A 13901-nucleotide genomic window follows, 5' to 3' on the forward strand; every position below is an offset into this window, starting at 1 on the left:
TAAAAAATCTTCAAAATATTGTTCTCAAATTAATAATACATTTTGCGAAGTCATGTCGACTCCTTTGTCCTTTGGTCTGAATTGACTAGATTTCATGTTCTTGTAAGAATTAAAGTTTGCATATACTGGTAGGATATTGATTGCAACCATGAAAGTGATTAGTAACCAAAAAAAAAACATGGAAAGAAATTCCCTTATCAATAATGTTTCTTCATTTTTTGAAATGGGAATGGCTAGCTAAAGCTTGATACAAATCAAGAGATTAGATTTGTGAGAGTCATATCTCATTTCACATGCATATGTTAAGCTGGACATCCTTTCCTGAGCCTTTCCTTCAAGAATTCAACACCTGAAGAGGTGTTTTCTCACGCCTGGGATGTGAATGTTGGATATGTAATGCTTCCAATTTATGCTTTCCACATCAAATCCAAAGTTCTTCATCTCTTCACCTGACATTTCTCCGTATAATCTCTGGGTATTGCCATTATCAAACCTAGCCAAAATCCAACCACGTACACTCCATGCTTAAGTTTACAAAGTATATACAATTTTTCTCCACAAATTAAATATTGCTTTGTGAATCAAGAATATAGGATGCTAAAAGTTAAACATTTCAATTAGAGTATTGATAAATATGAAATGAGAATGATTAATGTCTTTAAACAAGAAGAAAAATATCGAAGAACAGTGTGCTTGTATTGATTTCTGATAAAGAGGAAAAGACTGAGCAACTAAATTTCGAAAGAATCACAGAAGTCTAATTAGAAACTTAGTGTCAAGCATTTATAAGGACTTATCAGTTGTGAAAAGTTATGAAAATTGGAAGCTTAAGTAGTGATAAGGTTTTGCCAAAACCAAACTTTTGATTGCGAAGTTTTGATTTGGTATTAATTCAATCTCAAATGTTTATTCAATACAACTTAGTCCTTAATATAGAAGCTAAGTTACAACCAAGTCAAAATTATAAGAACTAAGAGATTAATTTTTTTCAAGATATTTCGGTCATTCCTTGTCTGATCTAATGTTATATAATATCCGGTGACATAGAGTCAAACGTAGCGTATATATGTTTGCTTACCACGCTTTATAAAACATGTATGGCTCGTAGAGCTTGGCCAAGTGAATGAAAGCCCGTGCTTTCCTTGTGGACTTCTTTTGGAGGGTTTTATGGAGATTAGGTTCAAGCTTTGTTTCATGAAACAATCCAGTTTGCCTTGCCATCTCCATTGTAATGTAAGACGAAAAGTCATCCAAAGAGTCTAAGAAGTTCATCTTCTGAATGAGACTTTGGTTCCCATTAGAAGACTGTGCCAATGGAAAAGACTTGAAATGGCTACGAGCATAATCAAACACAGCTCCAAGTGAAATAGGGTTTGCCACAGAAGATCCAACGTGGTAGACGCTTAAATCTGGTGTTGCGGCAGCCCCATGTTTCGCAATTGCTGCCATTGTGGCATTCACAACCATGTCTACTGGAATCTGCATTATGCATTTGATTTAATCATTAATCTTTTGGTTAAAGATTATATATACACATATATATTCCTTTGATGGCATCATGCCACCCAGTATTCAAAGCCATACATACTGATTTTAAAATGGGCAATTAACCTTTATTATAATTTGTGAATGAAAAATAATTGACCTAAGCTTACCACATCTATAACTGCATTGGGGTCTGCAAGAAATCCTGGGAGATGACCCTTCCCATAATTAAATATAAGCGGATCAAGAACTCTGTCTTATGATGAAAGAAGAAGAATAATTATGTGATGAAAAGTAGCAGAGAAAAATGCAATGACTAAAAAATAATTATGGTCATTTTATTCGTGTTTTGACTTGAAATAATTAAACATGAGTGAACTCTGTTTTGCAATGAAAAATGAAAATAACTGTTTTTTTGGGGGGGGGGGGGTAGGATAGGATAGGATAGGACCTGTATCCTTGAATCCAACCAGGGAAAGGCTCAGAGTAAGAGCTTTCAACGACAGAGGGACGAAGAATGACCATTGGTGTGCCATCTCTGAAGCTGCTTATTAACATCTCTCCCATCGCCTTTGTGAATGAGTATGTGTTTGGCCATCCGTACATATTCGCCCTGTTCATATATATATCGATGCTTTCAACAAAAATTATGAGCCAAACAATTTGATCTCCAATTTTCAAGTAAATATATAAAGGCATTCCTACGTTGTACGTACCTCTTCACACCCAATTCTTTCATCTTCTGAGTTGCTTGATCCTGTTGGAGTGAATCCAGCATTTCTGATGCCGACTTTAGTTCAAAATCTATGTCCTGTTCTGTGATTGCCCTAGCTCTTCCTTGTCCGATGTAAAGTGGCTTCTCCATTATTATCCCTTGTCTTTCTCCATCACCAACATAAGCTGAACATCACATATATTCGATTTAAGTTCACTTACTTACATATAAAAAATCAGTTCTATGTTACTGTATGTTCTAGTCTTATACCTGTTGATATATGCAAGAGAAGACAAAGGTCCTTGCACTTCTTCGCAAAGTTCAGAACACCAAACGGTCCTTTGGTGTTTGTGTTCAGAGCCACATCGTACCTGAAAGTAAATTAATTCAAAACTAAAATTTAACTAGCAACATGATAGGAAAAGTTTGGAGTGGTGAATTGGAAGACACCTCTATCGGTAGATGAAATTTAATATTACTTCCAGTTCTAAATATAAAATCTATTTTTATAAGGTAGATTTTAGTAAAAGGAAAAGATTCTTTTATCTCCTTTCTCGGTTTTCTCCCTTGCTCTTTATTCGCTCTAATTCTCTCCCCCACTCTATATTTTTCTCTCATCTTTTCTCCCTTTGTCTTTCCTCTATCTCTCTCCTCTTTTCCTTCGTCTCTCCTCCCCCTCTCTTTTCTCTCAAAATTTTCTCTCCATTTTCATTTACATATTAACCATGAAAACTATTTTTTATTTTAAAGAAAACTATACTAAATTTCTATTTTCATACCAAACACACTTTTATAATCCAATTCAATTCATTTTTATTCTAATTATGCTTCATTTTTCTGTCCAATGGCCTTCAAAAACTCTGCCATCATACAAAACAAACACTTGAGCTCGATTAGATGTTATTGCAACAAGACTAACGCATCCAGGATATGGTTTTAGTCCATATTCTTTATTAGGAGATTTGGTTTAGTCTATACGAGACTTGGATAGTTCAAATATTGTTTTTTTTTTTGCATTTATAATTTGTAAAATAAACAATTTCTGTAATAAGTTGATTGTTATGTAAATATCTTATTTAAGATAAAAAAATATTATAATTAAATTTTGGAATACAAGCTTCATTATCAGGCGATATAATTATAAGGGTAATGACAACGCAAGACCTTATTAGAAAATCAATGCCAAACAACGCCTAATTATGAAAAATTGTAAAAACCTTTTTTTTGCTTTGGGGAGGGGGAGGGGTTTGGTGCTAAAAATTGAAAGCTTAGGTTTTGACGGAGCCTTTATTTGCCATTAACTATCTAATCAGATCCTAAATTGTTATTCTCCTGGTTATAATTTTCTATGGTAGCATTATATTGTGCAGTTATAAAACATGAATACTAAAATATTTTTAATTACAGAGACCTCCTTGAAAACAACAAATTAAGGGCTTGTTTGGTTTCTTGTTTTGGAAACAATTTTTAGTTTTTTAAAACAGAAAAATCAAAAAACTTGTTTGGTAAGTTGTTTTTAGTCTATTGTTTTAAAAAACAAAAAACAGTAACAAGTTTTTAAAAACCAAAAAACCAAAAGAATTTTTATATGTTTTTCTGTTTTTGTTTTGAAAAATTTTGAGAAATTTTATTTTCTTCTCATCTACTATTCATCACTTATTATTATCAATCACAACTATCATCTAACAAGTATGGTTTTTTATGAGTTTTTTTTTTTCAAACATGATTTTTTTAAAATTATTATCCAAAAAAATTCTTTTATTTTTTTGTTTTCAAAACTTGTTCTAAAAACAATTTTATAAAATTGTTTTGAAAACAAGAAAACAAAGAACAAAAACAAACAAGCCCTAAATTGTTGTCTTTTAGTTTACTCAAACAAATGATGTTAAATTCTATAACTACCTTTCATCAAAGTTGGTACTGGCTGCTGAATTTACAATGACATTCACTTTGGTTGCAATTTCATTTGCTGTGAGAGGGTCCATCCCAAGATCAGATTCACAAACACACCCAGGCACTGCCACCAGCTTCTTCATCAGGTAGGCCTTGTAGTTTACTCCGTACACTTCTTCAAGGCTCTTCAACAGTTCAGATTCTATGATCTGTGCATGCAAGTGATGGGTGATGTCAAAATAATACTACATCAGTCCTTAATATAAGATGTATTTAACTAATTTGGAAAAATTAAGAAAAGAAATTAAGTTAGTTATTTGTCAAAAATATGTACTGGTATTAGATTGAAAAAGCCCATTAATGTAAACTCCCTTAACATATATAATTAATAGGGTTAGTTTGGATAAATAAGGGAGATAAAATAGATTGGGGTCTTATATTTAGGACTAAATTCAACCTCTTGATTAGGGACAGGAATGTAGAGTGAGATCTATTATTATTGCAACATGTTTTCAAACTCCGCATAACACATAATTCATAGACTAGAGTTCGATTCAATATAATAAATTCTGTAGTATAAAGGGTCTTCTACCAAAAAACTGAAACTCTTTGAAGCTCAGGTTCTCATTTTCATGTGCTCTGACATCAGCATATATCATATAAAATATAAATTATATGGCAAATTATGTTGTTCACAAACTCTTTGAAATTTACTCCATAAAATTTCATCCAATGCATAGGCTTCTCTGAGATCTAGTCCTGGAATACATTTACATAGAATGCAAAGATGTTTTATGGTGATTAGGGTACGTATAACTAATTAATTACCTCAGTTTTCAATCTGTTTAATGCTACTTCCTTGTCTTTTGCTTTGATCAACACAAAAATTTGCCCCATATCAGGTGCCGTCCTCAACATCTTCTCGACCAAAACTGCAACGTTATTGGAGATACATATATTTGTCAATAAATAAACCTTTACAATAATATATATTCTTTTTGTTCTGGACGTGAGGAAAGTGACAATAGTAATACTGCAAAGAAAATGCAAATACCTTTTCCCACGAAACCAGTAGCGCCAGTAATAAAATAGTTCTTTCCTTGAAGAAATCTGGCAATACCAATACCATGACCCTGTTTCCTTTCCAAGCCACTTTCTCTTTTTGGGCTGTGAATAACACTGTTAATAATTTTCTCTGGCTTCTCATTATCAGAGAAATAAGGTTTCACATGGCTGCGTTTCTGGTGGGTATTGATGGTTTTGGGAGGTCCATAATGTACTGTTTGAGGTTTTAACAGTGGAAAAGAAAAACTAATATTGAGGGAAGAAATCATTGGCTCGAGCAGCAAAGGGACCGATCGGTCAGAGAAAGATCGGTGCTCAGAGTTTTTGGCTTGTGCATGAGTATGTGAGTGAGGAAGCTGGACCAACCTCACTTAAATAGAACTTTTAGCCAGTCTAGGGGTCCCATTAAAGAGAAAGTTAGGTGGGATCTTATTAAATATCATTGGAGTATTTGAGTTTTTTTTTTTTTAATGGAAAAGTGATGAGTCTCTCTAAAATTCTGGATAGACCGTTCGGTTCATGATCATCAATTGTAAACTAAAAGAGCATGGTAATGAAATCCAGGATCCATTGAAGTGATCACGTTTTAGAGGATTTGAAAAGCAAGAACCATCCGAAAGAGACTATATATGTAAATTTTGGTATAGTTCTTTTCTTTTTCCCAATTGAAGACGGGTACAGATGACTTGAAGTTACAAGGGGATTAAACCGACTCCAAGCTCTCATAACATAGGGAGTTTTTATACCACTAGTTAGGTTTCAAGGTCATTGGCGTAATTAAATTGGTATTGATGGTTTGGATGTGACTCATTCATATAAATGGTCATATGCATCTTCTTAAAAACCAAACTAGATTAAATCCAATCAATTTAACACTTGAAAAAAAAAAAGGACTTCCATCGGCAACATTTTGTGTGACTTTTAGCGATGATATTAAGAGTTGCGGCTGAAAATCTTACCAGCGACATTACGAGTCCCCATTGAAGGGTCTTCTAGAGGTGACAATACTTTCAGTGTCGACTTATTTGGTCACCACTGATGAGTTTCAGCAACAATTCTTATGGTAACGACTTGCCAATGACTTTTTTCACCATTGAAGACTTTCAACGGTGACAAAAGTTAATTTTTTTTTATAGTGGAACCAACAACAATGGAGTAAAACCAATCAAAAATTAAGATCTCTCTTGGTTTCCTACTTGCTATGTATAATTACTTAAGTTGGTTTGTTTTAATTTAGTCGGTTGGAACACCCCTTATTCATGTTTTAATGGAATTAGCCATTAGGCAAAAACTCTTGTGCCACCTCCCAGTGGGATTCTTTCTTCAATTCTACTTTAATCGTGAGATATAGTGAAATATATATATAAATATATATATATATATATATCTCTTCTCAAAATATTGTTTTCAAGGTCTAAATCGACAAGATTTCATGTTGTTATAGTAAAGCTTGTAAAAAGGAATTTCCAAAGACAGCAGGCTCCATTTGCTATGGGCCTTGAGAAACTTTATTTTGTTTATACCAAGTTTGGCAGTTTCCACCAATTTATGGTTAATTCTTGTAATGGGAGGATACAGAACAAAACTTACGGTATCATAATAATTAATTACATTTTGAGACCTACACGTTTTAAATCCCAATTCAGCACTTTAAATTTTTTAAAGACATTAACAAGATAATATATAGACAAATTAATTCTAATAATAATATACACAAATAAAAAATCCCGTAGGCCTCAATTGAAAACACCAGAAGCTAATTTTGAAATCTTGGAAGCCTAAATTGGAATAATCATCAATTAAGAATTTTTTCACTTTCATTCTTTCATCATTTTAAACTTGTATGTACTATTTTCCAACTTAGCTTTTGACATTTTTTTTAAATTAAAGGATGGATATCAAAAGGGGAAAAAATTCATCGCAGTTTCCAACTTATTAAGCTTTTGGATCGAGGTTTCCACCCGAGACTATCGGAATTTTCAATTTGTATGCTACGAGTAACTAGAATATTTTTTTCAATTAACCCTTTTTAATTATCAATAAAAGACCAATAAATTTAATTCACATTTTAAGATTTCAAAGTGTTGAAATTATTATAATTCACATTATTTCGTTGCAAAAGTCACATCCTCGTGAACTACTCTATTCTTCATTGATGAATGATATTAATGTTATGACTATGAATAGTAATGTACCGTGTTTCACTTCCACAGCTCTCTGTCTGAACATTTTGTTGAAACATCGATATCGAAAAATCTAATAACAAATAAATTTGACGTCAGATCACTTCCCTTTTTGGCTTAAAATTTTAAATCATTTCAGAAAGAAAAAGACATATAATTAATATAGAATATAAACACATATAAGTTCAAAGGCATGGACAGCTAAATAAATAAATGATACCCTTAGCTAGCTTAATTTGTGTTTGCAACATTGAATTCCATAACTGTACTGCTGTAAAATTGTCTCTTCCAATTGACGAACCTGTTTGGCAGTTAGATATATATAGTATACTAGTAAGTATGGAAAAAAGAGGAATGATTTTAACGGAGGCAAGGCTGTGTTAAAATTTTTATGCATGGAAACAGAAATAAAGCATATGTAAGTATCGTGGAAGATTGATAAAAAAGAAATTTGATAAAGAAAACTAAAGACATGCCAATTGAACTACGTACTTTTTAAGGTATGCCTAAATATTAGTAATAAAAAGACCTTTCAATGTGCCTCTTGGTTTAGCTAATCCAGATTCTCTTAATTAAATATGAAATATGTATATAATTGTGAGGGAGGGTAGAGATATGAATTCATTTAATTTGACACATGAAAATTAATTGTCAAAAGGTTATGAGTCGAGATAGAAATAAAATAATAAACAACATAATTACTCCCGTCAACCGATTTCTTTTATGAGATATATAATTAATGAGTATAATTTGCCAACAGCATATATTAATATTTTTTTGGTATTGAAGGCGCCTTTCCCAGCTAAGTTTGTTACATCCAATTACGTTTGTCATATATACAAAAGTTAGGATTAATCGAACCTACATTATTATTCCTCTAGTCCTATTTATAATGCATGAGTTAATGACAACCTGAAATAGGAATAAAGTTAAAAAATTATCATATTTTAAAACAGAGTTAATGCAATTTTAGATTTTTTCTTAGTTTATATAAAATATATTAGAAATGCCTATAAATAGGAGCAGACCAATACATGCTTTAAGTGTTATGGGCCCATATAGCAACCCGACTTGGTTCATTAACTATTTTGGTTAGAATCATCTTCAATGACCATGCCTATTACCATGAGATGGGCAGGAGCTCACGTTGGTCCGGTCATGAGATGACTCCTTTTTGTTTTCGGCCGGAGCCATGAGATGACTCTTTATAGTCGAGTAGAATTTATTATTATTATTATTATTATTATTATTATTATTATTATTATTATTATTATTATTATTATTATTATTCAGTGTTATGAGAAATAATTATATTGCAAATAAATATGTGTAATATATAATTTTTAAATATTTTTATAAAAATAAGGATAAATGACCTGCAAGTCCTTAATTATAGTTTCAACTAATGCTTTTGTTTTGGACTGAAAGTTTCAACCAATGTTTAATTAAGTCTTTGCAGTTTTGCTTTTTATCAGATCTTCATACTTTTACTTGTTTTTAATTAAGTACTTGTAGTTTCTTTCCTTTTCATTAGGTTCTTATCATTTCACCTGATTTTTAATCAGGTCTCCAAATTTATTTAATTCTTTATTCTACGAATCTTGATAATATTCTTCTGTAAATATAAAATATAATATTTTTAATTATAATAATATTAAATATTATTCTATAAATAATAAATGATTATATTGAATTTATTTTCATATTTTTAAATTTTTAATCAAAACTTGCATTTATATTTTTCATTTATAATTATAATTTATTTTATAATTATAAAATTTGATTGATAAAACTAAAATTTACTAAAACTAAAATATAATTGCGATAAATTTATGATCAACAATTCAAATTAATTAATAATTAATAATTATATTAGATATTTTTAAACCTATATAAATATTACTTTAAATTTGTTAACAACATTTTATACTTGAATATTATTTAATTAATTAATTTTAAATTAAAAATAAAGAAAATTTAAAAATAAATGGATCTGGTTAAAAATCAAGTGGAGCTGTAGGAACCTATTAAAAAATAAGTGAAAGTATAAGGACTTAATAAAAAGAAAAAAATTATAAGGACATAATTAAAAATTGGTTAAAACTATAAGAATATGTAAATTAATTATACCTGAAAAATATATTTAATAAGGTTACTAATAGTCTTCTCTAGCTCTATTTATATGTGTGAGAGGTTTTTTTTTTTATGCTATTTATAAGTCACATTATTAATTTCTTATCTAATATATAGTTTCACCTTTCATTTATTATTGTGTATACTATTATTTTCCTGAAAAGTGTATATATTAAATAGAGATAAAATTAAAAAAATTATTAAATTCTAAAATAGAATTGATGAGATTTAAGATTTTTTTTATTCCTCTAAAATATACTTAAGTTACTTTATACTTAAGATTGAGTACTTTTTCAAACTAAAGAACGAATAGAGATTCTTTTCTTGACTAAAGCAAACGACAATGAAGTTAGGAAGCAGTTAAGGAAAAGCCAAAAGCTGAGGTGGGTTTTGCCGTTTTGACTTTTCTTGTTGTAATCACTTGCGTTCTAAACTTGACTAGGATTTATTTCACATGTGATGCACGTAAATAAACCAACAGAATCGAATCGATGCAATAAACAAGAGTACTCTCTCTCTCTCTCTATATATATATAAAGGGGAAAAATAATTATAGTGGAGGTTCAAACAACTAATTATAAATATCTTCTTTAAAAGAATGAAAATTATAATGAAAAAAGCACCAAGAATTCGATCTGAAATAAAATTTCTCTTAGAAATCAATAAGCAGCAAGCTAAGTTTCATTTATTAATAATAATAGCAATAATATGAATAGGAATAATAACAATAGCAATAGCAATAACAATAATAATAAAAGTAATATGTTTACCGAAAAAGTAATGGAAATAATATCAATAGCAATAATAATACTAACAAGAATAATAGTAGCAATAACAACCATAGCAGCAGCAAGCCAGCAATAATAATAATGACGATGCTTGCATTTAGTTCCAAGTGATCCTTGGTTGTCATTTGAGCAATTTGTAAATGTTAACTTTTCTTCTCCTAAGGGCCCTACACATTAAACCCAAATAGATGTCATTAATACCAAGTAACAAAAATAATGAGACACTTGGGGAATTTAAGAAGTGATCAAATTAGTCAAGTTAGCAACTAACTCACGCAGACACCTCTTAATAAAATTAATTAACTCCTATAATTAAGTCCACTTAGTAAGGCACCAAAAGCTTAATATTAGATGCATGTATATATTCCATACAAAATAGGGACTTATGAAATACATGCAGATCAGATCTTCCTTCACTTTACCATTCTCTTGGTTTTTGTATCAGAAGAAACTAACAAGCATTCCCAGGCACTACTTGCTCGTCAAAACAAGCTTTCTCAGACCAGGGATATGAGTGTCGCATGTCTACTCCTAATTTATGCCTTCTAGGTCAAACCAAACTTCTTTATCTGTTCATTTGACCCATCCTTCATTAACTTTTTTGCATTCCGAATGTCAAACCTTGCAGACACCATTAATTTTCTGTGTTAACTTGTGTTCTCACGTGCCAAATATATATATAACCAATAATACGATAGTGTTTTGAAGAACTCTAATGTTTGTAAAAGTTTCCTCAAGTGATTAATTTTAGCTTTTGCATTTTCTTAAAGTGCATGACAGATCATTGATCAGATGAAACAGTTTTCATCATAGACCTTAATCGAAGGGCCAAAAATTGACACTGGAGCAAAACTTGACATATCTTCTGGTTTAGAGAATCTAGATTTTTCGGAGGAGCTTGTTTAATTACCTTCCTTTGAAAAACGTGTAGGGTTCATAGACTTTGGCCATTTGAATAAAGTAGCTTGCTTGCTTCTTGCAAAGCATTTGGAGCCCGTTATAAAGGATGGGATCTAGATCAGTGGGATTTGGTTCCACGAACCATTTTTCTTTGCCATTTCATTTGAGATCAAGGATGAGAAATCATCGATGTTGCTGAAAAGCTTCATTCTGGAGATGCTAATATCATTCCCTTTTGAGTCAGAAAGTGGATTGCACTTGAAGTGATCATACCAATACCCAACTATATCACCGTATGAAATGGAATTTACCAAAGATGACCCAAATTGGTACACAGTCAAGCCAGTGTCACCAGAATTGCCATGCGTTGCCATTCACTACAAAAAAACAAACTTTAGGCGGTGACAAAAAAAGTCACCGTTGATGTCGTCGCCGAAAGTCCACTTTCAGCGGCGACACCAAAAAGTCCGCTGAAACTAAGACTTTCAACGGCGACTTTTTTTGTCGCCACTGAAAATGGACTTTTTAGTGGTGACTTTTTTTGTCGCCAGTGAAAGTGGACTTTGAGCGGCGACTTTTTTTGTTGCCACTGAAAATTCACCGCTGAAACTAAGACTTTCAGCGGCGACTTTTTTTGTCTCCACTGAAAGTGAACTTTTAGAGGCAACTTTTTTGTCGCCGCTGAAAGTTCACTGCTGAAACTAAGATTTTCAGCGGCAACAAAAGTGTCACCGCTGGACCTTCAGCGGCGACTTTTTATTTCGCCGCTGAAAGTAGACCTTCAGCGGTGACTTTTTTGTTGCCGCTGAAAGTTCACTACTAAAACTAAGACTTTCAAAGGCGACAAAAATGTCACCGCTAAAAGTGGACTTTCAGCGGTGACTTTTTTAGTCACCGTGAAAGTTTAATATAATAATATATATTATTTTACAATATTAATAAACAAATTCAATCTGGCTTAGCAGCAAGAAGATTAGACACGAAAGGAGGTGGTTACGAGTTCGAACCTTGAAGAAGACACATTTAAGGTGAAAATATTTAGACGATTACGTGACGAGGAGGAGTGATGTGGCAATGATGTGGAGGTGGCCAGTGATGATGTGGCGGTCGGTGGTGATGATGTGGCACTTGGTGACGATGACATGGCGGCCGGCGATGATGATGTGGCATCGGCAGTGATGACATGGCGTTGGTAAAGCCAATTCTTCTTAGGCATTACTTTCAACGGCAACAAAAAGTTCACCGCTGAACATACCTTTCGGCGGCGACAAATGTTTGTCTTTTAGTGGTGATAAGAATGTCGCCGCCAAAAGTGTCTTTCAGCGGCGACATTCTTGTCGTCACCTAAAGTGTGTTTAGCAGCGACAAATGTCACCGCCGAAACTTCTAAAAATCACCGCTGAAAGATACTTTCAGCGGCAACCTTTTTAGTCTTCACAGAAAGTTTTCAGCCACGACTGCTACGGCAACGACTTTTTAGTGGCGACACTTTCAGCGGCGACTTTGAAAGTCAATTTTTTTGTAGTGATTAAAGCTATTGCAGCATTCACTGCCATATCTACTGGAACCTGCAAAAAAAAGGGGACAAAAAAAATTTGATTCTTAAAGTCAGACTAACTTATGGTGTCACAACCTAGTTTTATCATTTTGCAGGTTCCAGTAGATATGGTAGTGAATGCTGCAATAGCTATAACGGCAAAGCATGGCAATTCTGGTAACACTGGCTTGAGTGTGTACCAATTTGGGTCATCTTTGGTAAATTTGATTTCATACGGTGATATGGTTAGGCATGGTTATGATCACTTCAAGTGCAATCCACTTTCTGACTCAAAAGGGAATGATATTAGCATCTCCAGAACGAAGTTTTTCAACAACATCGATGATTTCTCATCCTTCATCTCAAATGAAATGGCAAAGAAAAATGGTTCGATGGAACCAAATGCCACTCATCTAGATCCCATCCTATATAACAGGCTCCAAATGCTTTGCAAGAAACAAGCAAGAGACTTTATTCAAATGGCCAAAGTCTATGAACCCTACACATTTTTTAAAGCAAGGTAATTAAACAAACTCCTCGTAATCTAGATTCTCTAAAGAAGAAGATATGTCAAGTTTTTCTCAGGGTCAATTTTTGGCCGTTCGATTCAGGACGATGATGAAAACTGTTTCATTTCGGTTTTCTGACAATTATGTAAGAGGCAAAACCATGCTTTATTTTTTAAGAAAAGCATTATCCAAACATGTCAAAATCAATTATAAACAGAAACTAAATACCCTTACCTATACATGTAAAAATCAATTATTAAAATAAAATCATGCATGGTTATCTCATAATTTCCAACACTCCTATATACATAAACCAAAAATCATGGCTATCTCATAAGGGTTTTTTTTAAAGAAAAAAAGTACCTTGATTTTGACACTCAAAATTGTTTCTTTCTATCTGATTTTTCAGAATAAATCATACAATACCCCTTTAAGTTTTCCTGAAATCATGTCAATCTCTCGTTTATTTCAAAATAAATATAAATCTAGGTAATTTATATTTATTATTTCAGATTTATTTACAGTGTAAAAAATAATATGATCTCTATTTTTTTTTCCACGCATATGAAATCAATAATATTCGAGCACTACTCTTTTTCTCCACTACAAAGATAATCCCCGATTTTTCCTTTTTTTGGGGGAGGGGTTTGGAGAAGCTAATTAAGCAGCTATAAGTTAGCTAGGAGATTAAAA

The 13901-nt window shown here is 32.2% G+C and overlaps 2 protein-coding genes across 2 annotated transcripts; one reads left to right on the plus strand and one right to left on the minus strand.

Annotated features, from left to right (window-relative positions):
* Positions 1 to 1074: 1074 nt before the first annotated feature.
* On the minus strand, positions 1075 to 11536 carry LOC114743390 (fatty acyl-CoA reductase 2-like). Its single transcript, XM_028931604.1, has 9 exons — positions 11305 to 11536; positions 5148 to 5372; positions 4922 to 5025; positions 4103 to 4302; positions 2471 to 2571; positions 2202 to 2385; positions 1937 to 2098; positions 1656 to 1737; positions 1075 to 1479 (listed from the first exon to the last, which is right to left on the minus strand). The coding sequence occupies exons 1-9, from the start codon at positions 11534 to 11536 to the stop codon at positions 1075 to 1077; spliced, it is 1695 nt and encodes a 564-aa protein (XP_028787437.1).
* A 768-nt stretch (positions 11537 to 12304) lies between these two features.
* On the plus strand, positions 12305 to 13223 carry LOC114743391 (fatty acyl-CoA reductase 2-like). The gene is made up of 2 exons (XM_028931605.1): positions 12305 to 12337; positions 12816 to 13223. Exons 1-2 carry the CDS (start codon positions 12305 to 12307, stop codon positions 13221 to 13223), a joined length of 441 nt encoding a protein of 146 aa, XP_028787438.1.
* Positions 13224 to 13901: the final 678 nt, after the last annotated feature.

Source organism: Neltuma alba, unplaced genomic scaffold (genome assembly GCF_004799145.2).
Source record: "Neltuma alba isolate B1F8T4 unplaced genomic scaffold, ASM479914v2 tig00004011_pilon, whole genome shotgun sequence".
In the NCBI taxonomy this organism is placed as follows: domain Eukaryota; kingdom Viridiplantae; phylum Streptophyta; class Magnoliopsida; order Fabales; family Fabaceae; genus Neltuma; species Neltuma alba.

Excerpts from the sequence above, each read along its gene's own strand:
- LOC114743390 (XM_028931604.1), bottom strand. The coding sequence starts at position 11,536 with ATGGCAACGCATGGCAATTCTGGTGACACTGGCTTGACTGTGTACCAA. Across the intron at positions 2,099-2,201 it reads AAAGAATTGGGTGTGAAGAG|GGCGAATATGTACGGATGGC; the intron begins GTACGTACAACG and ends ATATATGAACAG. Across the intron at positions 1,738-1,936 it reads GGTTGGATTCAAGGATACAG|AGTTCTTGATCCGCTTATAT; the intron begins GTCCTATCCTAT and ends ATCATAAGACAG.
- LOC114743391 (XM_028931605.1), top strand. The coding sequence starts at position 12,305 with ATGGCGGCCGGCGATGATGATGTGGCATCGGCA. Across the intron at positions 12,338-12,815 it reads ATGATGATGTGGCATCGGCA|GTTCCAGTAGATATGGTAGT; the intron begins GTGATGACATGG and ends ATCATTTTGCAG.